At 39.7% G+C, this 25,616-nt stretch overlaps 1 protein-coding gene across 1 annotated transcript in view; it reads right to left on the bottom strand.

Annotated features, from left to right (window-relative positions):
• MRC1 (mannose receptor C-type 1) overlaps positions 1 to 25,616 on the bottom strand; it is a 98,347-nt gene that overhangs the window by 39,210 nt on the left and 33,521 nt on the right. The window contains exons 7-11 of the mRNA XM_043564788.1: positions 22,506 to 22,691; positions 13,487 to 13,644; positions 11,100 to 11,210; positions 3,137 to 3,252; positions 766 to 914 (exon numbers count right to left, since the gene is read on the bottom strand). Coding sequence (XP_043420723.1) covers positions 766 to 914; positions 3,137 to 3,252; positions 11,100 to 11,210; positions 13,487 to 13,644; positions 22,506 to 22,691 — 720 coding nt within the window. The remainder of the gene's footprint in view (positions 1 to 765; positions 915 to 3,136; positions 3,253 to 11,099; positions 11,211 to 13,486; positions 13,645 to 22,505; positions 22,692 to 25,616) is intronic.

Raw genomic sequence — 25,616 nt, 5'->3', positions numbered from 1 at the left:
ATTTGTCAATAATTTGAGAATACAAATTAAAAGAACTTCTGAAGATCAGGACTGATGAAGCCAGGTAGTAAATCCAGGCGCTTGAGTGAACAGTCTTGCTTTAGCGTTTAGCCCAGACACAACAAAACATTTGCTCTGGAGGATGTGGCATTTCTGCCCGGTGTCATGTCCCTGAAACATACTAATATTTCCACTCATCTCTGCAAGGCCAAATTTTAAATCTCTTTAATATAGTTTTAAGCTTACAAACATAAGTTAACTGTCTGGAACGTCTGTGGTTATTTAGGATTTCATAAATATTTTTCAAACAGAGCAATACCAGACAACTACTAGTTTTACTTCCCTGTTTTCTTAGACGACTGTGAACTAATTAGAAATTTTAGGGGTGCCTGGGTGGCTCAGTCGGTTAAGCGTCTGACTTCAGCTCAGGTCATGATCTCACGGTCAGTGAGTTCAAGCCCTGTGTCGGGCTCTGCGCCGACAACTCAGAGCCTGGAGCCTGTTTCAGATTCTGTGTCTCCCTCTCTCTCTGGTCCTCCCCCGTTCATGCTGTCTCTCTTTGTCTCAAAAATAAATAAACGTTAAAAAAAATTTTTTTAAAGAAAATTTTAAGAAAGAAAAAAAGCAAAAGAGAATGAAATACAAAATGCCACAAGCACAACTAATCTACGTAGTATATTTGGAAAACTACATGGAGGACTAATAGGCTTTGCCCAATGGACTTGTAGGGTGAATGAAAACCTCACCTCCAAGCAATGCTCATACCTGGCATATCTGAATTCCAGTGGGTGAACTGAACCTTTTCCTCAATGGTCCATTGAAAGGTGCCTTTGTTTTGTACATCTGAAAGTCCTGTCCAAAAATATCTTTCAGGCCTCAATCCAACCAAACTAGTTAGAAACGCTTGTTCATATCTTAAAAGAAAAAAATTAACTAAAATTTAGAAATGTGAATTTTTCCAAACAGCAACACGAAAAGCATGTCAATTACATGTGTGAGCTATGATTTAGTTGGTACTTCAAACATATTGTGTTTTAAGTTATATGCCATTTAAATTATGCAAATTTCTACTAAGGAAATGAGGGGGGACTATCATGGAGCTGAGTGAATAAAATCAAATATACTCAAATCATTTCTGTCCACTCCTCACGAGCCCCTCGGCCCCTCCTCACAATCTAAGAGAATTCTGCAAAGGCAAAGGAGAAAACTATAGCATTCTCAGATACACTGTTTAAAAAAGTATGGGGCGCCTGGGTGGCGAAGTCGGTTGAGCATCCGACTTCAGCCAGGTCATGATCTCGCGGTCCGTGAGTTCGAGCCCCGCGTCAGGCTCTGGGCTGATGGCTCGGAGCCTGGAGCCTGTTTCCGATTCTGTGTCTCCCTCTCTCTCTGCCCCTCCCCCGTTCATGCTCTGTCTCTCTCTGTCCCAAAAATAAATAAAAAACGTTGAAAAAAAAAATTTAAAAAAAAAAAAAGTAGTCCACTTTCCAACTATTTCAAATGCCCGACACAGTTTCTTGGGTAAGTAAATCCCGAGGTCGTAACGTTATCAAAGATGATACAGACAGAAAAATCCGTGTGGATTACCCCTCAAATTTTATTCTCTTCCCTCGGGTCTGAAACAGAAGAGAAAATTATTGAGGAATATGGAGAAGCAGAGATTCGATCTGTAGAAAGAAGTAGGAGAAGAATCACAATTTCCAAAGGTTCTCTTTGGATCTTATCTCTTTGGCATCATCTAATGACCCAATTTGGTTCGGAAAGCAACCAAAGTTGATCTTAACAGATAAAACATTAAATAATGAGGCAACAATGTAGGCAAAAATTTTTCTTCGGAGCAAAAGAGAAGTGAAAAAAGTGGTGTTCACAGTTTCCAGGATAACGGAATGTTTACTTCTCACAATTGAATAATTTCATTCTCACAACTGTACAAAGAAAAAAATGTTTAAAGTCCTAAACCCGATTTCTCCCAAAAGTCTAGAAACAAAATTTAAGCACAGAGTTACCGAGCTCCCGAATAGAAATGTAGACAATACAAAGGAAAACAAACCTAAAATATAGGGAAATTTCTGCTCCAATAAACCAAAAGATCAATAAACCAACTCATCAATTGATCAGTCAGGATCAATGTCCACTCAGTGAAGATCAGAACAGTAGCATTCTTTACCTTTTATCAGGTGTGCCTTAAGAAGCAATGAATAAAACTTACTGTATTAAAACTATGTCTTGACCTTTTTATAACAAATCAAATGCACATTTTTAAATTTCGTGGGGCGCCTGAGTGGCTCAGTCGGTTGAGCGTCCCACTTCGGCTCAGGTCATGACCTTACAGTTTGTGAGTTCGAGCCCTGCATCAGGCACTGTGCTGACAGCTCGGAGCCTAGAGCCTGCTTCGGATTCTGTGTCTCCCCCCTCTCTACCCCTCCTCCTCTCATGCTCTGTTTCTCTCTCTTTCCCTCTCAAAAATAAGTAAACATTAAAAGAAAATTCTTTAAGTTTCTTCTGTGTCTAATCCAGTGCTTTGTGAAGATTAAGGGAAAAATAAATAAAAACTAAAACCTCAAAGATGTTTGGTACTCTAGAGGTCAAAAGTTATATAAAATCCTCTACATTCATGTGATTTTTCTGGACCTATCAGTCTAGCAAAACTAGCAAAGCAAAGAAAAGAAAATGAACAGAAGAATGTAAAGGAATAATAAAATATTCAGTGAATCTCTCTACCCTTTTTGTGGTGGAGACAGTGGTAAAGATAGAAAGTGGCATTTTTGAACCAATAAATTTTACTTTTTCTGATTTAAAAAATTCGGTATATACTAGATCAGAAAAAAGTTAGGCCCATAAACTATGTTCGCCAGAACATTACTTTTCTGAAATGAAATTATATGATTCATATAATAACGTAATGAAAGTTTGTTACTGAATATTGCTTTCAAGTTCTAAAAGGAGCAAAATATTTTATAGCGCTTACAATGAAGAATCCAAATTAGGATATGGTTTTCAATGCTACTCCTTCTGCAAATCATACCTCAAGATCATATGTAATTTACAGAAATTTAGAGCATGGTGATACTTAGGCTTCTGTGAAACCATTTCATTATTTGACATGCATTAAAATAGAATTAAAATAGTTGCATACCTGTCTTCAACAGTTGTTAAGTAAGCCTTCTCATTTACACAGGTTTGGTTTGCTTCTGCAAATGTTGAAAGTGTGTGTCCAATCAAATAGCAGTAGAAGCCGTGTCTTTTCCAGCCCTATTAATGTTATCAAGCAGATTATCGTGGATATTTATTCAATAATATTATTTTAATAATTCCTCTACCATGAAATGTAAATTGCTAAATAACAGAGGTATCTGAAGAACACAAATCTGAAAAGTTTGAAATGCAATGACAATTACTCATGTGAATAAGAAAACAGTAGAATGTTGTTCATCATACGACAAATTAGGACACAAAACTGGGGACAGGGCATTCATTCTCTCCGTTTCTGATACCTCTTTTAACAAAAGCAATGTGTGAAGTGCTCACTGGGGAAACGGAACAGAATGCCTAAGATTTCAGTATTAGAATGAGTAACCACAGGAAATAATTGGCAGAGTAGCAAGCTCATTTGCCCACTGACGTCAAAAGTAGATGATGACTATGAAACTGTATCATCTGGTCCTGGGAGAATACTTATCAAACTTCTGGCAGCACCATTTGGCATGGTTCCTCTCCCATCCTTAAAACACACAGAAATGCTACATAAAAGCATTACAATAGGGGCACCCGGGTGGCTCAGTGGGTTAAGCGTCCCAACTCTTGATTTGGGCTCAGGTCGCAATCTCATGGTTTGTGAGACTGAGCCCCGCTTCCAGCTCTGTGCTGACAGCATGGAGCCTGCGTGGGATTCTCTCTCTCTCTCTCTCTCTCTCTCTCTCTCCCACCCTGTGCCTCTCTCAAAAATAAATAAATAAACTTAAAAGATAACAATAAAGAAAAAAATTCCATACTTGAGCTCAAGAGAAAGAAGAGGTTGTCTCCAGTTACCGAAAATACATCGAAAACTAAAACCTAGAATGGGAAATACTCAAGCTGAGACTGTAGTTGCCCTATTGTGCACGAACCTCAGATTATGGTACTAGGGCAGGGGTACTAATCTCCATACAAATGAGCATATCAGCTCACTTGAGGCAGGGGAATGGAACTGAAGTCCTTACACGAAGATGGTACCCACTAATGGGAGCCCCTCCGAAAAAGGAGAGCGAAAAACTCTACTCACAGAACCGAGAAGTGACAGTTTCTTATCATCTGCCTGGGGTTCTAGGTGCAGGGAGAAAAGTTCTTCCGTTAAAAATAAATACCAATTCTGTGCCAGGGATGGGTGCTGGTCCCAACTTGATACCATTCGCATTGTATTAGCACCCGCAGCCAAAAACATAAAATAAATCTCAGTCTACGAAATGAGAGACTCCTAGATACTCAGAGAAGTCAAATGCAGAAACACACAATAGAAATATTTCTACAACACAGGTAATGTGAGGCTAAGACATTTGAGGCTTAGGTTGGGGATGGGACGGGGACTGGTTGAATCAAAAATTGCAAACCACGTGAGGCTCACATTCAAGGAAAGTCAGTAATCGCCTTTCTGGGAAAAAAACATAAAAATAAGCATGCTTCAGATGATTTAACAAAAGAAGACAAAAGAAGACAAAGGAAGAAGCAGAATCAATAATTAAAGAACAAAATGTTATCAACAAAGAACAAGAGGATGTGAACACACAACAGAACTTGTAGAAAAGAAAACCATGAAGTGAAAAACTCAATGGCTAAATAAAATGTAGAAATGCAGTTTCGGAAAGATTAGTCAACTGAATGAATGTAGCAGAGTAATGAGCACATGAAAAGACATTTAAAGAACACGGACAGAAAACAAAATAGAATGAGAAGGTTGAAAATAAAAGTAAGAAATGCTTCAGAATCACCAAATAAAATTAATGACTGAGAATCTTCAAGATTTTAATTTTTTTTAATGTTTTTACTTATTTGTGAAGGAGAGACAGAGACAGAGCATGAGCAGGGAAGGAGCAGAGCAAGAGGGAGACACAGAATCTGAAACAGGCTCCAGGCTCTAAGCTTTCAGCACAGAGCCCAATGCAGGGCTCCAACTCACAAACTGTGAGATCTTGACCTGAGCCGAAGCTGGATGCTCAACGGACTAAGCCACCCAGGCGCCCCATATAATTAAAAAAATTTTTAAACATTTATTCACTTTTGAGAGACAGAGACAGACAGAACGTGAGCAGTGGAGGGGCTGAGACGGAGGGAGACACCGAATCCAAAGGAGACTCCAGGCTCTGAGCTGTCAGCACAGAGCCTGACGCGGGGCTCGAGCCCACGAACCGCGAGATCATGACCGGAGCCAAAGTCGGACGCTCAACCGACTGAGCCACCCAGGTGCCCCAATAATTTTCAAGATTTAAAAAGAAAGATACATTCTGAAAATGAAGAAGCACACTGAGTACCAAAGAGAAGAAAATTAATCCAAAGCTCAACATATTGTACTAAAAGCCTGCAGAATGGCAAAGACAATGAGTAGATCTTAAACTCAATCAGAGAGAAAATACAAGTAGCCACTTTTTAAAAAGAAGAGTTAGGGACGTGTGGGTGGCTGAGTCGGTTAAGCATCCCAGCTCTTGGGGCACATGGATAGCTCAGTTGGTTAAGTGTCTGACTTTCAGTTTCCGCTCAGGTCATAATCTCACTGTTCTGTGAGTTCAATCCCCACATCAGGCTCCTCACTGACAGTGCAGAGCCTGCTTGAGATTCTCTGTCTCTCTCCTGCTCACACTTCTCTGTCTTTCTCAAAAATAAGTAAATAAACATTAGAAAAAAATTTTTTAAAAAGCATCCCAACTCTTGATTTTTGCTCAGGTCATTATCTCACTGTTCATGAGTTCCAGCCCCATGTTGGGCTCTGTGCTGACAGTGTGGAGCCTGCTTGGAGTTCTCTCTCTCTCTCCCTCTCTCTCTGCCCCACCTCCTTCACTCTGTCTCTCTCTAAAATAAATAAGTAAACTTTTTTTTAAAGTACGGGTGCCTGGGTGGCTCAGTCGGTTAAGGGTCCGACTTCAGTTCAGGTCATGATCTTGCAGTTCGTGGGTTCGAACCCCTCACTGGGCTTTGTGCTGACAGATGGGATCCTGGAGGCTGCTTCAAATTCTATGTCTCCCTCTCTCTCTGATCTTCCCCCACTTGTGTTCTGTCTGTCTCTCTCAAAACTAAATAAACATTTAAAAATTTTTTTAAAAGAAGGATAAGAAGAATTAGTCTAATAACAGGGGAATTCCAATGTCAAAAATAAAGGCCAGGAGAAAACGAAACAATAAGTACACAGCACTGAGGCGCCTGAGTGGTTCAGTCAGTTAAGCATTTGACTGTTGATCTCAGCTCAGGTCACGAGTTCCAACCCTATGTTGGGCTCCATGCTGGGTGTGAAGCCTACTTTAAAATATATCATATCACACACACACACACGCACATACATACAGACAGCATTTTAAAACAACCTACCTAAATTATTACGCAAGGTAAGGGTGGATCAAGACATTTTCAGATAAAGACAGAGAGTTTTCCACTCTGAAATCACCAGTGAAGGAATCACTAAAAGTTTTACTTTGTCAAGGAAGAATTTTAAATCAGGAGGAATAAGAGAGCTGAAAGTCTACACGGAGCAAAGGAACCAATAAATGCGTGTGTGAATCCAGGTCTAAATGCCTGTGCCAACAGCAAAGATAACTAATTGCAGGTGGGAAGTTAAAGAATGGGAAATTAACGAGATGTGTGGTTTAAGCAAAATAAGTCGGTGGAAGATCAGTATCCTATGACTTCACTCATATGTGGAACTTAAGAAACAAAACAGATGAACATAGGGCAAAGGAAGGGAAAATAAGATCAAAACGGGGAGGGAGGCAAACCATAAGAGACTCTTAAATACAGAGAACAAACTGAGGCTTGCTGGAGGGGAGGTGGGGGGAGGGGCTACATGGATGATGGGCATTAAGGAAGGCACTTGTTGGGATGAGCACTGGGTGTTACATGTAGGGGATGAATCACTAAATTCTACTCCTGAAACCATTATTGCACTGTATGTTAACTGACTTGGATTGAAATAAAATTAAAAAAAAAATACTCTAAAAAAATAATCCTAAAATAAAATTAGAGATAGACTTTAAAAATAGAGGTTTGGGGCGCCTGGGTGGCGCAGTCGGTTAAGCGTCCGACTTCAGCCAGGTCGCGATCTCGCGGTCCGTGAGTTCGAGCCCCGCGTCGGGCTCTGGGCAGATGGCTCAGAGCCTGGAGCCTGTTTCCGATTCTGTGTCTCCCTCTCTCTCTGCCCCTCCCCCGTTCATGCTCTGTCTCTCTCTGTCCCAAAAATAAATAAACGTTGAAAAAAAAAAATTTAAAAAAAAAAAAATAGAGGTTTATCAGTATTACATATTTACCTAGCTGTGATACTATAGGCCTCACATGAGAAGTTCTCACCAAAGGTGGGGAAGTGGATGGCACAGGGGAATTCTCTGTACTCTCTTTCTCAATTTTTTGACAATCTAACATGATTTCCAAGTTAAAAAAAAATGTTTTCATGTTTAGGTGGAATAATAAACTTCATTTTGTTCAGGAAGCAGAGAGATGTTAACTTCAAGTCAGACATGCATGTTAAAAACATAAGGTTAACCACTGGAAAAAAGAAAAAAAAGAAATAGAGTAATTCCCAAACCTGTAGAGGAGGAAAATGGGATAAAAATATTCCAGAGAACTAGTGGAATGCAGGAAAAGACAAGATAGAAAGAAAACAGAACAGTAAATGAAATAAAGCTCAAAATGGTAAAACAAATACAAATACATAAATGTGCAAAAAAAATCTACACTCACATTTGCCAGTAAAAAGCCAAGAGTTCCTCAAATGAGATAAAAAATAAGAATGCAGATATATTTTTACAAGAGCCATTCGATGACATAGAACTATTAAAAAGCTAACAGGCATTTCTAGGGCAATGCCAAGCAAAAGATAGCTTCTGTGGCAATTAATTTAAAATTGACTTTCTGGTCAAAAAAGGATTAGTATGAATGAGGAAAATAATTACACTATCAAGGACTGACGCATCAGGAAGATATAATGCAGTTCAAAGCACATAAAACAAACATTGACAGAACTGTAAAGAGAATATTTCGTCAAGGAGACAAAATACTAGGAATGCAGAACATCCGAATTATACAAATTGTTAAAGTTTATCTAGTCACCATATAAAGATCCCTGAACCGAACAATCAAAGATCGTTCTGTTCAAGCACACACTGAATATTTACAAAATCTGACTATTAACTAGACCATAAAGAAAGTCTCGGCAAGTAACAACAACCAAAACTGTATATAATCACAATGCAGTGAAATTAAAATCAGTTTCTAATTATTGAGAAACTAAAAATCAAACAAAATCCCCATCACAACCACCAAAACCACACACACACACACACACACACACACACACACTCACTCTCTCTCTCTCTCTCTCTCTCTCTCTTCTAAATAATTCAAGGATAAAATAAATCTTAATGGAAATAAAAAATATTTGGAAGTGAATCACAATGAAAGCACTAGATAACAAAACTTGGTTTGGTTGGTCCACAGTTTTAAATTCACCTTTTATTTCTGCAAATATTTAAACACACATTCATAGTCGGTTAAGCGCCTGACTCTTGATTTTGGCTCAGGTTATGATCTCATGGTTCATGGGAGGAAGTCCCGTGTCAGCACGGAGCCTGCTTGGGATTCTCTCTCCTTCTCTCTGCCCCTGCCCCCACCCCTGTCTGTCTGTCTGTCTGTCTCTCTCGCTCGCTCTCAAAATAAATAAATACACATTAAAAGAAAAACACATTCACTGGAATGTCATGCCCATTAATTCCACCATCTAAAGCACCCAGTAGTAGATTTTATAATTTTGGGTTTCAAACTCATCTGAGAGATTCCTCGTCAGCCTGGAAAAGGGAACTTCTGTGTACAGAGTCTTCACATTTGCCTCTGTCCGACATCCAGGAATATCAGCGACTCAGGACCACTTTGCACTAGATTTCCCACAAAGGTAGCAACAAAGTGAAAAATGAACCTGAAATCAGGCCTGTGGTTTTGAATTCTCCAAAAGATCACGTCATCGCGTGCCCAGGCCCAGACCAAAAAAGAAATAAAAAAAATTTTTAAGTCTTGTTATCTTTCTTTACCGGTGAGTAGATTTTTTTCCTAGTCTTCCTAGCTCTCTGAAGAAGTCATGCCTACAGCAGGTATTTTTAAACTGGCCAAATTATTTAACGTCTCTGGGCTTTAGTTTTCCCTTCTAATTAGGAACATAGCATTTATCCTTTAAGGTCATTGGTGGCATAATAACCACACTCAACAAACACTTGTGGATATTTTTTTTAATATTTCATATTAGTACCCTAATGATTAAATTGGATTTTATCACATGTTGTAGATATGACAATGACTGGGCTATGTATATGTATACATATATACATATATAAACTATATATATATGTTACATATATATACATGTATATACATACATATATATACATATATACATATATACACATATATACATATATATATATACATGTATGGATACATATATAAACTTTGATTAATTGTATGGAAGTCATAAAATTTAAGGACTATTTCTTATTTCTAGAAAATTACAATAATACACACATAAACACATATGCATATGATTAGGCAAAGGATACAGAAGTGCATTGGTAGAAAAACCAGTGGTCTAAGTGTAGAGACCTGGGGTCAGGATGCTGGGGTTCTAGCCTTGCTTCGGTACCCTAAGAAAGTCCAAGCTTCTCTGGGCTGAATTTCCAGAACGTAAAAATTAAAGGGAGGATTTTGATCATCACAAAAATCCTTGATGTCTCTAACAGTCTCTGATTTTCTGTATCTGCTCAATGTTTCTTTTTTCTTAAATTTGTTAATGCTTATTTACTTTTGAGAACAGAGAGGAAAGACACAGAATCTGATGTACGTTCCAGGCTCTGAGCTGTCAGCACAGAGCCCAACACGGGGCTCGAACTCACCAATGATGAGATCGTGACCCGAGCCCAAATCGGACGACTTACTGACTGAGCCACCCAGGCGCCCCTGCTCAATGTTTCCTTCTAGTTTATTTGGACAGTACTGAATTGTGTTTCATGAACTCTCAGCTTTCTGGTGTTTGTTATAAGACGATCTGATCACAACATGACATGCTTGGAAAGAAAATTGGTTTCTACTTTATTTTTATCCAAGAGAAGTGAGAAAGGAAGAAAAGAGGAAGACGAGCAATTCAGCAGTTAAACAGGAAAATGAGAACCCAACACCCTGTCTTCTGTAGTTTCTTTATGCGTTTAGAAACTGCTTCACAGAGGCCATTTGCTTCAGCCTCAAAGAACTAGAAGAGTTACAGGGAGGTAGGATGCCAAGTGCGATACAGGTGAGGGGGATGGGCAGTAAGATGGCGAAGCTTTATCCACTTTAACTGATGGCTGCCGGCCACTACCAGCTCGTCGGATCTCTCCCCTCCCAATGCAGCGATCTACTGCGAAGTATCCCCGTCAGACGTAGCCTTCTCAAAAATATTATAAATGGAGAAAAATGACAGGAGACTTGGCTATCTGAAATTCATGGTTATCTTCTGGAAATGTTCCTACCACCTATGGGATCATCGACCACCAATAATACCTCAGTGACCCTTCTTTCCAGGACCATAACCCATCTGACTCTCATTACCCTCACGAGGTTCCACGGGTGTGTGGTTTTATTCTCTGTTCTAGCTCCCCCATTTGGGGTGGGACAATTCCCCCGACGTTCTGAATCACATGCACCCATGTTAGCTGTAGAGGGCACCTGAAGAAGACTTCAGGGAGAACAAATACCAAATACTACCAACAAACAGTCAAACATTTAAAAAGTTAGAACATCTGACTACCTATGACAATGATACAACACTTTCCCAGGCAAAAGTAAAGCCAAGATATCACAGAATATTTGCTGGTCTGAAATGATTGCGTATGTTCTCTACTCACTTTCCGGCAGCCGCTTTCTACTTCTACTGTTCCTGAAGGTTGGGTTTGAGATTTCATCTTACAGATGTAGTCAAGAGGCCGCTCACAAGCCCTATCCGCCCAGTACCCGTCCTACGGAAAGCAAAGAGAAAAAAAATGAATGATTATCAGCTGTTTCACTCTGAGGCCATTTTCTTGTAATGGTGTCTCAGGAAAGGAAAGCGAAGATTCGAGGTTCTTTTTAAAAAAATTTTTTTTTTCAACGTTTATTTATTTTTGGGACAGAGAGAGACAGAGCATGAACAGGGGAGGGGCAGAGAGAGAGGGAGACACAGAATCGGAAACAGGCTCCAGGCTCCGAGCCATCAGCCCAGAGCCCGACGCGGGGCTCGAACTCCCGGACCGCGAGATCGTGACCTGGCTGAAGTCGGACGCTTAACCGACTGCGCCACCCAGGCGCCCCAAGATTCGAGGTTCTTAAGAGAAAAATGGCATCTGTGAAAAGGAAAGGTGAATTGACATTTTATAAGTAAACAGCAAATTTGACTCCGGCTGCAAAGACGTGAAAAGCTATTGGGGCCCCAACATGTTTTGATACTATGGCTATCCATGCCACTGTGTAGAAGGATCTAGAGAGAAACTAAAAATGCTTGTAAACCCCTAAGTGATTATACCAACAGAAGGTCTACATGCAGCCTCTCCCGTCAGCTGTTTTCAAGTTGACCAAGTACAGAGAAAGCCTTCCAGAAAAACTCCCTCACCCCACACACCAAACTTGAAAACACACCTTGAAACCAGTCATCTCTCCTCCCTTTTCCAATTTGTACTGAGGAGTGTCCTCCTGGGTCTACGACTCTGCCTCCCAGCCTTCTTCAGATTCCACCTTCTCCCCCTTCCTCAACGACTTCACATCAAAATGACCTCTCCTCTCCAGTCTCCTACGGACTCTTTCTGTATCGTCTGCCTCTGGTTCCTCATTTCTCACTCAGTTGCAACCCACTGTCATCTGGTCTTCAATCTTCAGCCAGAGTGACAGCTATACATTGAAAAGTTGGTTTAGCCACTCCTCAGCTAAGGCATGTTTTCTCAACACTCGCCAGCTTTCCTACCTGTCCGTCCACCTCTAACTCCGTGCTTTCAGCCATATTGTCCTTCAGTTCTTTATAAGAAGGATGTTTTCTGGTTTCTTCTTCCCAGGACACACTTCTGCCTACCCTTTCAATAGTTTATACTTGCTCTTTTCTTAGGCTTTCAATTAATCACAATGAGGGGCACCTGGGTGGTTCAGTTGGTTGAGCATCTGACTGCAGCTCAGGTCATGATCTCATAGTTCGTGAATTTGAGCCCCGCATGGGACTCTATGTGACAGGTCACAGCCAGAAGCCTGCTTCGGATTCTCTGTCTCCCTCTCTGTCTGCCCCTCCCCTGCTCGGCCTCTGTCTCTCTCTCTCTCTCTCAAAAGTAAATAAACATTAAAAAAAAACCCAATTGGGGCGCCTGGGTGGCGCAGTCGGTTAAGCATCCGACTTCAGCCAGGTCACGATCTCGCGGTCCGTGAGTTCGAGCCCCGCGTCAGGCTCTGGGCTGATGGCTCGGAGCCTGGAGCCTGTTTCCGATTCTGTGTCTGCCTCTCTCTCTGACCCTCCCCTGTTCATACTCTGTCTCTCTCTGTCCCCAAAATAAATAAACGTTGAAAAAAAAAATTTTTAAAAAAACCCAATTAATCACAACAAAAACAACCACAATGATGAAACAGCAGCTAATACTTATTGAACAACTGGTTTGGGGCAGTCACAGTACTTGTTATACACATTAACCCATTCAATCCTTACACTCACTGTTAAGCTGGGTACAATTAGTATGCCCTTTTCATAAATGAGAAAATAAGCCAGGCATCCAGACCCAGCCTCTTAGCCACCGTGTTCGTCATCCATTAATAAAAGATAACCTGATGATATTCTTCCGTCACTAAACTCCTATTTAGGCTGTGGAAGCAATCTTTTCATATTTGACATCTCCACGTAACCTACAAGAGCAAACGTAGCTCTCCAGGTACAGACGCGGACGGTGAAACCCAGAAGAGATCTAAGTGCATCTGCTCAGAGCAACCAGTCAAAAGTTGAACCAAAGCTCTAATGTGATCAGTCAAGTTGTACGTATTGCCATTTAGAACCCAGCACAGGAACAAGACGAATATGTTGGTTACTGGTTAATTTCATCCCTGCACCAAATGTTTCTGTCTGCTGCTTTTCTCTTCCCCTTGAAAATTTGACTTTGCCAAACAATAGAAACACAGATAGATCACCTAGACTAGAAGCAACCTAAACAATAATAATATGTAATAAGTGAGGCAGAACGGAACATACCCTGTGGCTTTTGCTAGGCGTCAGCAAATAAAGTTGCCTTACCTTGCCTTTCATTACAACGCAATCTTCCTGCCTGTTGTTTTCATGGCTTGGTTCCCCCCGCAGCCATTTAGTAAATGTTACTGGGGTGCCATCGCTCCACTCAAAATACATTTGGATCTTGATGTCATTTAAGCCAATCCATAACTCATCATCTGGCTCTAAAGAGGAAGAAAAACACGAAATCAATGTACACATGTTTTCTTTCCTAAAATCAGGAGGTTATCGGGAAAGGAAGGCTCCCTGCTTTATTAACAAAAGTTGGACTCCCTTAAGATTATAATAGATAAAAGAGTGTTAATCTGACGTGTCAACTACACTTTATGTTGTCAATATTAGTTTCATTGAGCAACATATTCTTTACATTGTGAAGGCAACTGTATTCTTTTATTGTACAAGTGTAACTTGTATCTCCTGGGAGTTGCTAAAATGAGGCTGAGGTTGGTCCATCATTACCCCCTGTTTTGTGAAGCTACTCTTTTGTTATAAATAACTTTCCATACAAACTGTACTCATTGTGTTGGAAATATGACAGCTTACTTATACATTAATCTATTTGACTATCATTAAATCTCATGAATGTTTTAAAGTACTATTAAAAACCACTTCTAGTTTACTTACTATGTTATTATTAAGAACATTCCAGATATTAAAGCTTAATAACTGTACTAGGAGTGAGAAGATACATAAACGAAGAAGTTGAGCTGTCTCTCCTGACATTTAGGACTTATTTATTGGTCTATAAATATAAATGAATCTGTAATCATGTTCACCATAAAATACCAGACAAACTCAACTAAGTAACAAATAAACATTAAAACAAAAATAACCAGGTACAGATACAAAATGTCATCATTTTGTTTTAAAGTTCTATGAAGAACATTATTGACCTTATCTGTAGTTATAATTCCAAAAATATTATAACTAAAATGGAACAAAATGTAAGGCCTAAGTCTTCATGCCTAGAAACATACATTTGCAAATTTAAAAAAAATTAATGAATATCTAATTTATTCTATTGGAAATTTCATCATGAATGCTTGACTTCTGTCCTTTAAATGGCAAAAATAGGGGCGTCTGGGTGGCTCAGTCGGTTAAGCGGCCGACTTCGGCTCGGGTCATGATCTCGCGGTTCGTGAGTTCGAGCCCCGCGTCGGGCTCTGTGCTGACAGCTCAGAGCCTGGAGCCTGTTTCAGATTCTGTGTCTCCCTCTCTCTGACCCTCCCCTGTTCATGCTCTGTCTCTCCCTGTCTCAAAAATAAATAAAACATTAAAAAAAATTAAATGGCAAAAATAAAATTACTTGCCAAAGGACTATAAAGATGATGTGTAGTAGAAAATGAGAAAAATGCCACACTAAATAGGAATCTCCCTAAACGGTTTAATCTGTTCCTCCTAAACATTGTCTCCCAACTTGCTTTTGGAGAAGTCACTGATTGGCCCATTGCCAGCCCCAACAGATGTTTCCAGCACCATGAGGCATGAATGAGGGTGCCAGGATGAAACCCTTTTCCTTTCACTTAATTTGGCAGCTCATGATCTTTTGGGCAGCAAATGTAGGCTTCAAAATGACCTCATATGCCCTTTCAGGATTTAGGTTCAAAGCTAATAAAAACCTAAACTCTCCCCTCGCCCCTGCAATAAGTAAATAAAATAAAAATAAAACCCGAAACTCCCAAGGCCCACAGTTAAAATAAAGTGTTAAGAGTTCCCTATAACATTTTTTCTTACTACATTGTGCACCCCCATCTAGCTTTTGTAATTCCTAAACACAGCCTACACTCTATAAAAATATATAATACACAAGCGGAAGAAGTCGTTAAACCAATTGTTACGAGGCTGTTAGGGAAGCTGTCTTAGTTGATGTAGTCATAACTTAGGTGCGCAAGTCCCAATTTCTCCACTCTATTTCCACAATCAGTATAAAAAATATCCAAAAAAAAGATAATTATCTCAACTAGCTAGAAAAATTTTTCTAGGCTTTTGATCCAGAAAAAATAATTTTACAACTTTCTTTACCTTTATCCATATTATTTTCACTGTTTTAAATAATCCATGACAAAAAAGGGAAGGTTTCCCTAGTAAAAACTTATTAATTCCTCTTCTGAATTGAAAAGCAACCTCTGGGGCGCCTGGGTGGCTCAGTCGGTTGAGCTTCCGACTTTGGCTCAGGTCATGGTCTTACTGTTTGTGAGTTTGAGCTTCGCGTCGGGCTCTGTGCTGACAGCTCAGAACATGGAGCCTGCTTCAGAGTCTGTGTCTCCCTCTCTGTCTCTGACCCTCCCCCGTTCATGCTCTGTCTCTCTCTGTCTCAAAAATAAACAAACATTAAAAAAAAATAAATTTTAAGAAAAGCAACCTTTGCCAGAGGCAGTTCAAGATGGCAGCATGGAAGGATCCTGAACTAACGTCCTCCCATGCAGATAACAAATCTATAGCTACATATTGAACAATTCCCTCTGAAAGGAACCTGAGAACCAGCTGAACAACTACAGTACAACAAAAACTGAAATACGGGTAGGAGAAACAGAGACCTCGTCTTGACAAAAACTCCACCAGGGTGTAGCCACCCACCATCAAGAGGGTCTCACAAATATGGAACTTCTCCTCAGGGAGTAATGGGTTTGTGTCTCACACCAGGCACCCCCCACTCTCAGGATGTGTACTGGAGAGATAATCCCCCCAAATGTCTGGCTTGAAAACCAATGGGGCTTAAATCCAAGAGAACCATAGGGCTGTAGGGAACAGAGAATCCACTCGTGAAGATCTCCCATGTGGACTTACTCACCCCAGGGCCTGGGGAAAAAGTAAAGCCTAGACCACATGCAAAGGAGATTCACTTGATAATCTTAAAACTTCTGCCAGAGGGGCAAAAGCCTGTTGGAACTCTCTCCAGAGAAAGATGTTGACAGGCACCATTTTACCTTCCTCCTCTACCTTGCTTGTGCTGGCACTGGTTGCCACCATTTTTGCCCTATCAGTCTGATCCACTATTGCCCACCCCACCACACTGATGCTGCAGCCCTTCCAGAGGCAGGGGCAAGGGCCCCATGCCCCATGCCACTACTGCAGCCCCAGAAACAGCAGGTACCATTCTGCTTCCTCACAGCATTTCCATGCACAGCCAGCACAAAGGATGCCCAGTGAATCTTGGGCTCCGGTAGCCAGGAGGGACCGTACGTCTGGGCCCCATAAGTCTGAAACAATTGCAAGAACAGTTCAAGAAACAAGTAATGAGCAGAGCAAAGTTAAATGGTAAGGATGATGCTCACACAGGGCCACCACTTTAAGACTGAGATTACTGTTTCACATAGAGAGGCAAACAAAATGAAGAAACAGAGGGGGCTCCTGGGTGGCTCAGTCAGTTGAGCATCCAACTTGGGGCTCAGGTCATGATCTCGCAGTCCGTGAGTTTGAGTCCTGCATCAGGCTCTGTGCTGACGGCTTGGAGCCTGGAACCTGCTTCAGATTCTGTGTCCCCCTTCTTTCTCTCCCCGTCCCCCACTTATGCTCTGTCTCACTTTGTCTCTCAAAAATAAATAAATTAAAAAAAATTTTAAACCAGAAGAATATATTCCAAATAATTAAAAAAAGAAAAAAGGAACAAGATAAAACCCAAGGAAAAAACTTAAAGAAATGGAGATAAGTAATTTACACATACACAACATTCCATCCAAAAACAGCAGAATATGCATTCTCTTCAAGTACACAAGGAACACTCTCCAAGACAGACCACATGCTAGACCACAAAATAAGTGTCAATAAATATACGAAGATGGTATGAAACAAGAGATCAACTACAAAAAGAAAACTAAACATCTAACTTTATACCTAACGGAACTAGAAAAAACAAATAAAACCCAAAGTTAGTAGAAAGAATGAAATAAAAAAGATCAAAACAAAAATAAATGAGAGACTAAAAAGATAACAAAAAAGATCAATGAAACTAATAGCTGGTTCTTTGAAAAGATAAACAAAACTGACAAACCTTTAGCTAGACTCAATCATATAAAAGGAGAGAAGGTGCAAATAAATAAAAATGGAAATGAAAGAGAAGAAATTACAACTGATACCAAAGAAATACAAAGTATCATAAGATACTACTATGTGCAATTATATTCCCCCAAATTGGACAAACTAGAAGAACTTGATAAACTCCTAGATATATACAATCTTCTAAGACTGGATCTTAAAGAAACACAAAATCTGAACAGACCAATTAATAGTAAGGAGACATATCAGTAATCAACTCCCCCCCCCAAAAAAAGTTTAGGGTCAGATGACTTCACCAATGAATTCTACCAAACATTCAAAGAAAACTTAAAACCTATTTTTCTCAACTTTTCCAAAAAATTGAACAGGAAGGAAAGCTCCAAAAGTCATTTTATGAGTGTAATATTGCCTCAATACCAAAAGCAAAGATAACACACACACACACACACACACACACACACACACACACAATTATAGGCCAATATCCCTCATGAACATAGATGAAAAAATCCTCAATAAAATGTAGCAAACAGAATTCAACAATGCATTAAAAGGATCACGACCTTTGGGATTTATTCCAGGGATGCAGGGATGGTTCAATATCTGAGAATCAATTAATGTGATGCACTACACTAACAAAATGAAAATAAAAATCATATCATCATCTCAAGGGAGGCAGAAAAAGCAGTTGACAAAATTCAACATCCATTTATGATAAAATCTCTCAGCCAATTGGGTATAGACAGAATGTACAGTAACATAATAAAGGCATATATTGTGAGCCCACAGCTAACATACTGAATGTGAAAAGCTGAAAGTTTTTCCCTTAAGAACAGGAAAAAGACAAGGATGGCACTTTTGCCACTTTTATTCAACATACTATTGGAAGTCCTAGCCAAAGCAATTAGGTAAAAATAAAAAATAAATGTCATCTAAATTAGAAAGGAATAAGTAAAACTATCAGGATTTGTGATGACATGATTTTACAGACAACCCCAAAGACTCCACCAAAAGAAAAAAAAAATGTTAAAACGAATAAATTGAATAAAGTTGCAGGATTCAAATAAATTTAATAAAAAATCTGTTGCCTTTTTATACACTAACAATGAACTATAAGAAAGAGCAATTAAGAAAACAACCTCATTTTCAGTTGCATCAAAAAGAATAAAATACCAGGGAATAATTTAACCAAGAAGGTAAAAGAAAATTCTAAGACACAAATGAGAGAAATTGAAGGAGACACAAATAAAAAGATAGTCCATGCTCATGGATTGGAGAAAGGACAGTCTCTTCAGTAAATGTTGTGAGGAAGACTGGAGGCCACTTACAGAAGAATGAAACAGGGCCACTATCTTATACCATACACAAAAATAAATTCAAAATAAAGACTTACATATAAGTCTGGAAACCATAAAACTCCTAGAAGAAAATGTTAGCAGTAAGCTCTTTGACAATGCTCTTTGTAATACTTTTTTGGCTCTGACTCCAAAGGCAATGGCAACAAAAGCAAAAATAAACAAATGGGACATCAAACTAAAAAGCTTCTGCACAGCAAAGGAAATTATCAACAAAATGAAAAAGCAACTATACTGAATGGAAAAAGACATTTGAAAATCACATATTCATTAATGGTTTACATATAAACTATATAAAGAATTCATACAGTTCAATAACAAAAAACAATCTGATTTTAAAATAGGCAGAGGATCTGAATAGAAATTTTTCCAAAAAATACATATAGGTGGCCAACAGACACGTAATAAAAGATGCTCAAAATCACCAACCATCAGGGAAATGCAAATTAAAGCCATATGAGATATTACCCGACACCTATCACAACGACTGTTCTCACAAGGACAAGAATAACGAGTGTCTGCGAGGATGTGGAGAGAAGGGAACCCTCATGCACTCTTAGTGGGAAAGTAAATTGTTGCAGCCACTGGGGAAAACAGTATGGAGGTTCTTCAACAAATTAAAAGTAGGACTACCAGATGATACAGCAGTTTCACTTCTGGGTATTTTTCAAAAAAAAATCACAAACACTAACTCAAAAAGATATATGCACCCCCGTGTTCATTGCAGCACTATCTACAATGGCCACGATATAGAAATGCCTAGGTGTCTATCAATGGATGAATAAAGAAGATATGGTATGTGTATATATATATATATATATATGTATATATATATATATATATATTTCCATTGCATGTACACACACACACACACACACACACACACACTCAAATACTATTAAAGCCATAAAAAAAGAATAAAAACTTTCTAGGGGCACCTGGGTGGCTCAGTCGGTTAAACATCTGACTCTTGATTTCGGCTCAGGTCATGATCTCACAGTTCATGAGATCGAGCGCTCCTTTGGGCTCTGCGTTGACAGGGCAGAGCCGACTTGAAATTCTTATTCTCCCATCTCTCTCTGCACCCTCCTCCTCTCTCTCAAAAGTAAATAAAATAAACATTCAAAAATTTGTTTCAAAAAAAGAAAATCTTCCCGTTTACGACAACAGACAACACGGATGGACCTTGAGGGCATTATGCTAAGTGAAATAAATCAGACACAGACAAATACGATTTGCTCTCACCTATATGTAAATTTAAGAAGCAAAACAAATGAGGGGCGCCTAGGTGGCTCAGTTGGTTGAGCATCGGACTTTGGCTCGGGTCATGATCTCACCGCTAGTGAGTTCCAGCCCCACATTGTGCTCTGCGCTGACAGCTCAGAGCCTGGAACCGGCTTCTGATTCTGTGTCTCCTTCTCTCTGCCCCTCCCCCTCTTGCGCTCTGTCACTCTTTCTCTCCAAAGTAAATAAGCATTTTAAAAAGCCTTGTTTTTTAAAATAAAAAGCAAAACAAATGTACGGACAAAACAAAGCTCAGATACAGAGAATAGATTTGTGGTTGCCAGAAGTAAAGGCAGGGGGTTGGGGGGAGATGGGTGAGGGCACCAAGAGGTTCAAACTTCCAGTTATGAAATTCAAAAATCACGGAAGTGTAACGCACAGCACGGTGACCAGAGTCAATGCAGGTAACCGGGTTTAGTGCAGTGATCATGATGCAATGAACACACATGTGCAATCAAGGTTGTACACCTGAAACTGATAAAAAGTATGTCAATTATACTTCAATAAGAAACGAATAAATAAGTAAATAAATACAAGCAACCTTTGCCACCAGCTTCGCTACATAACTATAGCGATAAACATATCAGCTTCTGCTATTACTGCATCATGTTATAGAAAGTAGAGCAAAATTTGCTCTTTGGCCCTACGGCCTCTTAACGAATCCGTTTTTCACGGATTCATTTGTAACACTTTATCACCTGCTATACGTATCATGACTCGTAGGTCGTGATATTATTCAGACCCATCAGTCTTGATCCCATTATTACCATCTAGTCTGATTTCTCCAGAATGAGTAAACATAAAATCGAGAAATTGCGCCCAGGCGGCAGTAGGCTACCACCAGGGCCTAGTGGGCGCAGGAACATACGCGCAGGGGAAAGAATCCCATCTGGCACCGGTGTAGGAGTCCTAGTGCTTTGGGGTCTTTGCAGTCTCTCTCTGGGACGACTTTACCAATTCCTGTCTATTTGTCAACTGTTTGGTCTTTTCCCCTCGCCACGGACTCCTATCAACGTTCAGGCTCTACGTGTCAGGAAGCAGCCCTCACCATCGTCACCAGCCATTTCCTCTTGTTTTGCTGGCTGGAAATGGACAGCTGCAGCTATTTAGAAGTCCCACGGGTGGAAGCAGAAAATGATAAACATTTAATCAGCAGGTATCGCGGAACGCCCGTTATCGTTAGGTTCTTCCCCGCCCGCCTCCCCTTCACGGTGAGTGTTCCCAGCTTCTTCTCCCCAGTGTTTTGTTTGTTGGTTTGTTTGTTGATAGAACCAGTTTTTGAAAGCTTTGCTATATTTTGTTTAGTACATGTTCTATATAATCTTTAAATTACATCCTTAACAATGGAGGCATAAATTTCTTTAAAAGATTTAGGCCAACACCCAACCACCCCAATAAAATATCCTGGTTGTTTTGTGTTGTTGTCTTTTGTTTTTTTGGGGTTTTTTTGTTTTTTTTTGTTTTTTTGTTTTTTTGCTGCTCAACACTGTGACAGCACTAGCTAGGTTAACAAAGAAAATAAAGGCACCTGGGTGCCTCAGTGGGTCCGACTCTTGATTTCAACTCAGATCATGATCTCACAGTTGGTGGGTTCCAGCCCTGCATCGGGCTCCGCACTGGTGGTGCGGAGCCTGCTTGGAATTCTTTCTCTCTCCCCTCTCTCCCTCTGCCTCTCCCCTGCTTGCTCTCTCTTTCCCTCAAAATAAATACATAGACTTAAAAAAGAAAGGAAAATCCAGAGTATGAGATTTAGAGATGTTTCTGCTGAGAGAAAAAATGGGCACTAAGAAAGAAAATACAGGGGCGCCTGGGTGGCTCAGTCGGTTAAAGCATCCAATTTCGGCTCAGGTCACGATCTCACCGTTCCTGAGTTCAAGCCCCATGTCACGCTCTGTGCCAACAGCTCAGAACTTGGAGCCTGCTTCGGATTCTGTGTCTCCTCTCTCTCTGCCCCCCCCCCCCACCACCACTCATGCTCTGTCTCTGTCTCTGTCTCTCTCTCTCTCTCCCCAAAATAAACATTTAAAAAAGAGAGATAAGGATCTTTTAAAAAAGAAAATACATATACACAAATACTTCCAATAAATGAAATATTATTGACAAATTTAAGGTAGGCTGCTCTGAATCTGGATTATACAGGGAAAAACAGTATTTTTTAAACTACCTATTAATTGATTACATATCAAAAGAAAAATAAGTCAAATTCTTTGTGATACAAACTCTTTAAATTTCTAAACAATGTTTTACTTTCATGTATGATTAATATTTATTGTATAAAATAATCTAACTATTAATTTTAAATCACCAAGTTTAACATTTATGATTAAATTTTCTAGTGATGGGAGGACAGTGGGAGGAGCCAAACATATTACAGATTTAAAGGTTCTCACCATATCCCAGCTGGGAGAAGATAAAGTCAAATTCCTCGATGCTGTGGATACTGGCTAGATCACCACCTTCCTTCCTACATGCAGTCAGGGCATCTCTTTGGATTTTCTTCTCCTCTCTGTAAATCTTGTAACAGTGGCCTGCATATGGCCACCACTGGCTTGGACAGTTAGTGGGCACATCACTTTCTAGAGAAAAAAGAGTTTGGAAAACATTTAAGAGGGAAGGTTGTTCTCGTTATAACAAAATTTTCCATCATTCTATATAAAAAAACAGTTCATAGTTATAAGCAACTAAAGGTAATATTTGTTTTTCATCTTTGGCATACATATTCACAAAAGATAAACCAGGTTGGGTTTGCTTTTCAACTAAAAACTATACGAATCCATCTTTCATTTTAAAATAAAACTACAGGTACCTGAGTGGCTCAGTCGGTTAATTGTATGACCTCGGCGCAAGGATCTCATGATTTGTGGGATCGAGCCCCACACCAGGCTTTGCGCTGACAGCTCAGAGCCTGCTTCAGATTCTCTGTCTCCTCCTCTCTCTGACTCTCCCCTACTCACACTGTCTCACTCTCTCTCAAAAATAAACATTTAAAAAATAATAATAAAATAAAATAAAGCTACATGTGAAAACTTTTTAAAAAAAATTATACCTACAAAGCCACACTATGATGCAACAGATCGTCGCATTTTATCGTCAGCAAACCTGTACGAAGCATGTTATGTAAATGTTGGAGGCACAAAAGATTTGACATACAATATGTTCCTTAAAAGATTTCAATTTACTTTGATTTTGTGGACACTAGGGAGCCAATCATTCCTCAGAAGAAGGGCAATACTCAGAAAACAAGCACAAAAACTGAGTTAAAATGGGGAATAGAATGGGTGGGGGCAGAAGGGCCAACAACGAGCCACAGAGACCAACCACAGCAGCGTGAGCTGGCCACCTGTGCCTCTGCCCCAGCCCATTGCCTCTGGCTTGCTCCCACAAGATGGCATGTGATCCTGGGGTGATCACAGGGAATTAGATTCAAAAGTCTTTCAGGCAACACCTGAGTTTGCCACAAGTTGTGTGACCTTGGGCAAGTCACATCACATGAACCAAAGTAACCATATATAATATAACCATATTAACCATACTAATATTAAACTACCCATCCTCACTATGTTCTTCTGAACTACAGAGCATCTGAGATAACGTTCCTATAAACTGCAAATACCACACAATTATTATTTAAGTCAATAGGTCATAGTGGCCAACATCCTAATTATTACTACTAACAGTTACGGCCAAATTTCATAAATCTTGATTTCGCATGGCAAAAAAATGTACTGTAATAGTCATGAGCTGGGGAAAGTGAAGGGAAAGATGTGTGGGGGCAGAGACTCATGTTATTCATCCTTGTATGCCCTAGAACTGGCATGGGCCTGCCATATGGCAGGGGTGATGAATGTTGGTCAAGAAAAAGAACGGAAGATATATGTGCTACACGGCAGCTTCGCATTACCATTTACAGAAACGATTTCAAACTGCAGTTTAGCAATGCACCTTGCTTACAGAGGGACCGTATTACCAAATGAACGTTAATTAGTATATGTGTTTGGTAGTACATGTTCTCAGATGTGCTGCCTTAGTAAATGTTCAATACAGTGAATGTTTGTTATTCATTTCATGAATCCCTTAAAGCCATTTTTCCTTAAAGACTGGGACTGTCTGCCACATCTTTGTTTGAGTCCAGGATTCGGTTTACAGTAGTCATTTAAGTAAACGGTCACCCACGATGACTGCATCACTGTAACAGTAAAAAATGCACATACTGAAAAATTCTAGCCCCTCAATACAATTGAGATATTGCACACTGTCACGTTACAAAAAAAAAGAAAGAAAAGGAAAGGAAGGAAGAGAAAGAGAAAGAAAGAAAGAAAGAAAGAAAGAAAGAAAGAAAGAAAGAGAAGGAAGGAAGGAAGGAAGGAAGGAAGGAAGGAAGGAAAGAAAGAAAGAAAAAAACTTAGTATAACTCTGGAGCCCTCTGGTGGGATATTTTGATTTTGCTACCTAGGAAGCTGAAAATGCAGCAAATGCTGAGGACCTCAAAAACTGAACGGATAACCTTAAAAAATATCTTAAAACATGAAGATAACCAATGAAAAGGAGTTCCATGGGACAGCCACAAAAGATCACCCGTTCCTGTAGAGCGACACCGTCCAACAGAGATATAATGTAAGCCACAAATGAGAGCCACATACATAGTTTTAGATTTGCTAGTAGCCACGTTAAATAAAAGTAAATAGAAATGGGTAAATTTAATGTTAATAATATATTTTATTTAATGCAAAATATTTTCATTTCAACGTGTAATCGATAAAAAATAAATAATGAGATTTTATGTTTTCGCATGCTAAGTCTTGGAAATGCAGTATGTATTTTACACTTAGGGCACATCTCAATTCAAACTAGCCAGGCTTCATGCTCTCAATGACCACTTGTGGTTAAGTGGCTACCGAACGGGGCAGTTCAGGTTTAGAGACCCAGGATTTGTGAACAAACAGGGTAGCATTGGAAGGACCAATGAGGTACAAGGTAGAACTCTTGCCCAAGAGGGTCACCAATCATGGGTACTGTGTCATTTTCACTCTCATATGCTTTTCCAAGCTCTGGTTTATTTGAATTTATAGATAAGACAGAACGGTTAACCCAGGAAATACAGAGAAATTCAAAAACCAATGTCAAAGTGAACGTTAGCAGGTGAAACAAGGCAGGTATTGTAGAGAGATAAGAATAACTTACTGAAGTCTTGACAGTATGAATGAATTTTCACAGAAAGAACAGGTATTAATATTTCCCCTTACAGATGAGGAACCTACAACTGGGGAGTTAAGAACAAGGCTAAATTCCAGAATTCTGCTTCCTGTACCAGGGAAGCATAAAACAACTATTCTCCTCTTCCCCAAAGTGGCAATTCCAAATCTTCTGAAGAACAGTATGAGCTTTTCCAAGAAGAAAGAATCATACTATTTCTCCTATGGGAGGAAGAGAGAATATGAAGTACAAAGGTGACTGAGGTCTCCTGGACAATGCCTGCAGTCAAAATGATGCCTCTGTAAATA

The sequence above is a fragment of the Prionailurus bengalensis genome, chromosome B4, assembly GCF_016509475.1.
Source record: "Prionailurus bengalensis isolate Pbe53 chromosome B4, Fcat_Pben_1.1_paternal_pri, whole genome shotgun sequence".
NCBI classification, from domain to species: domain Eukaryota; kingdom Metazoa; phylum Chordata; class Mammalia; order Carnivora; family Felidae; genus Prionailurus; species Prionailurus bengalensis.
This window is presented reverse-complemented; position numbering and strand designations above follow the sequence as displayed.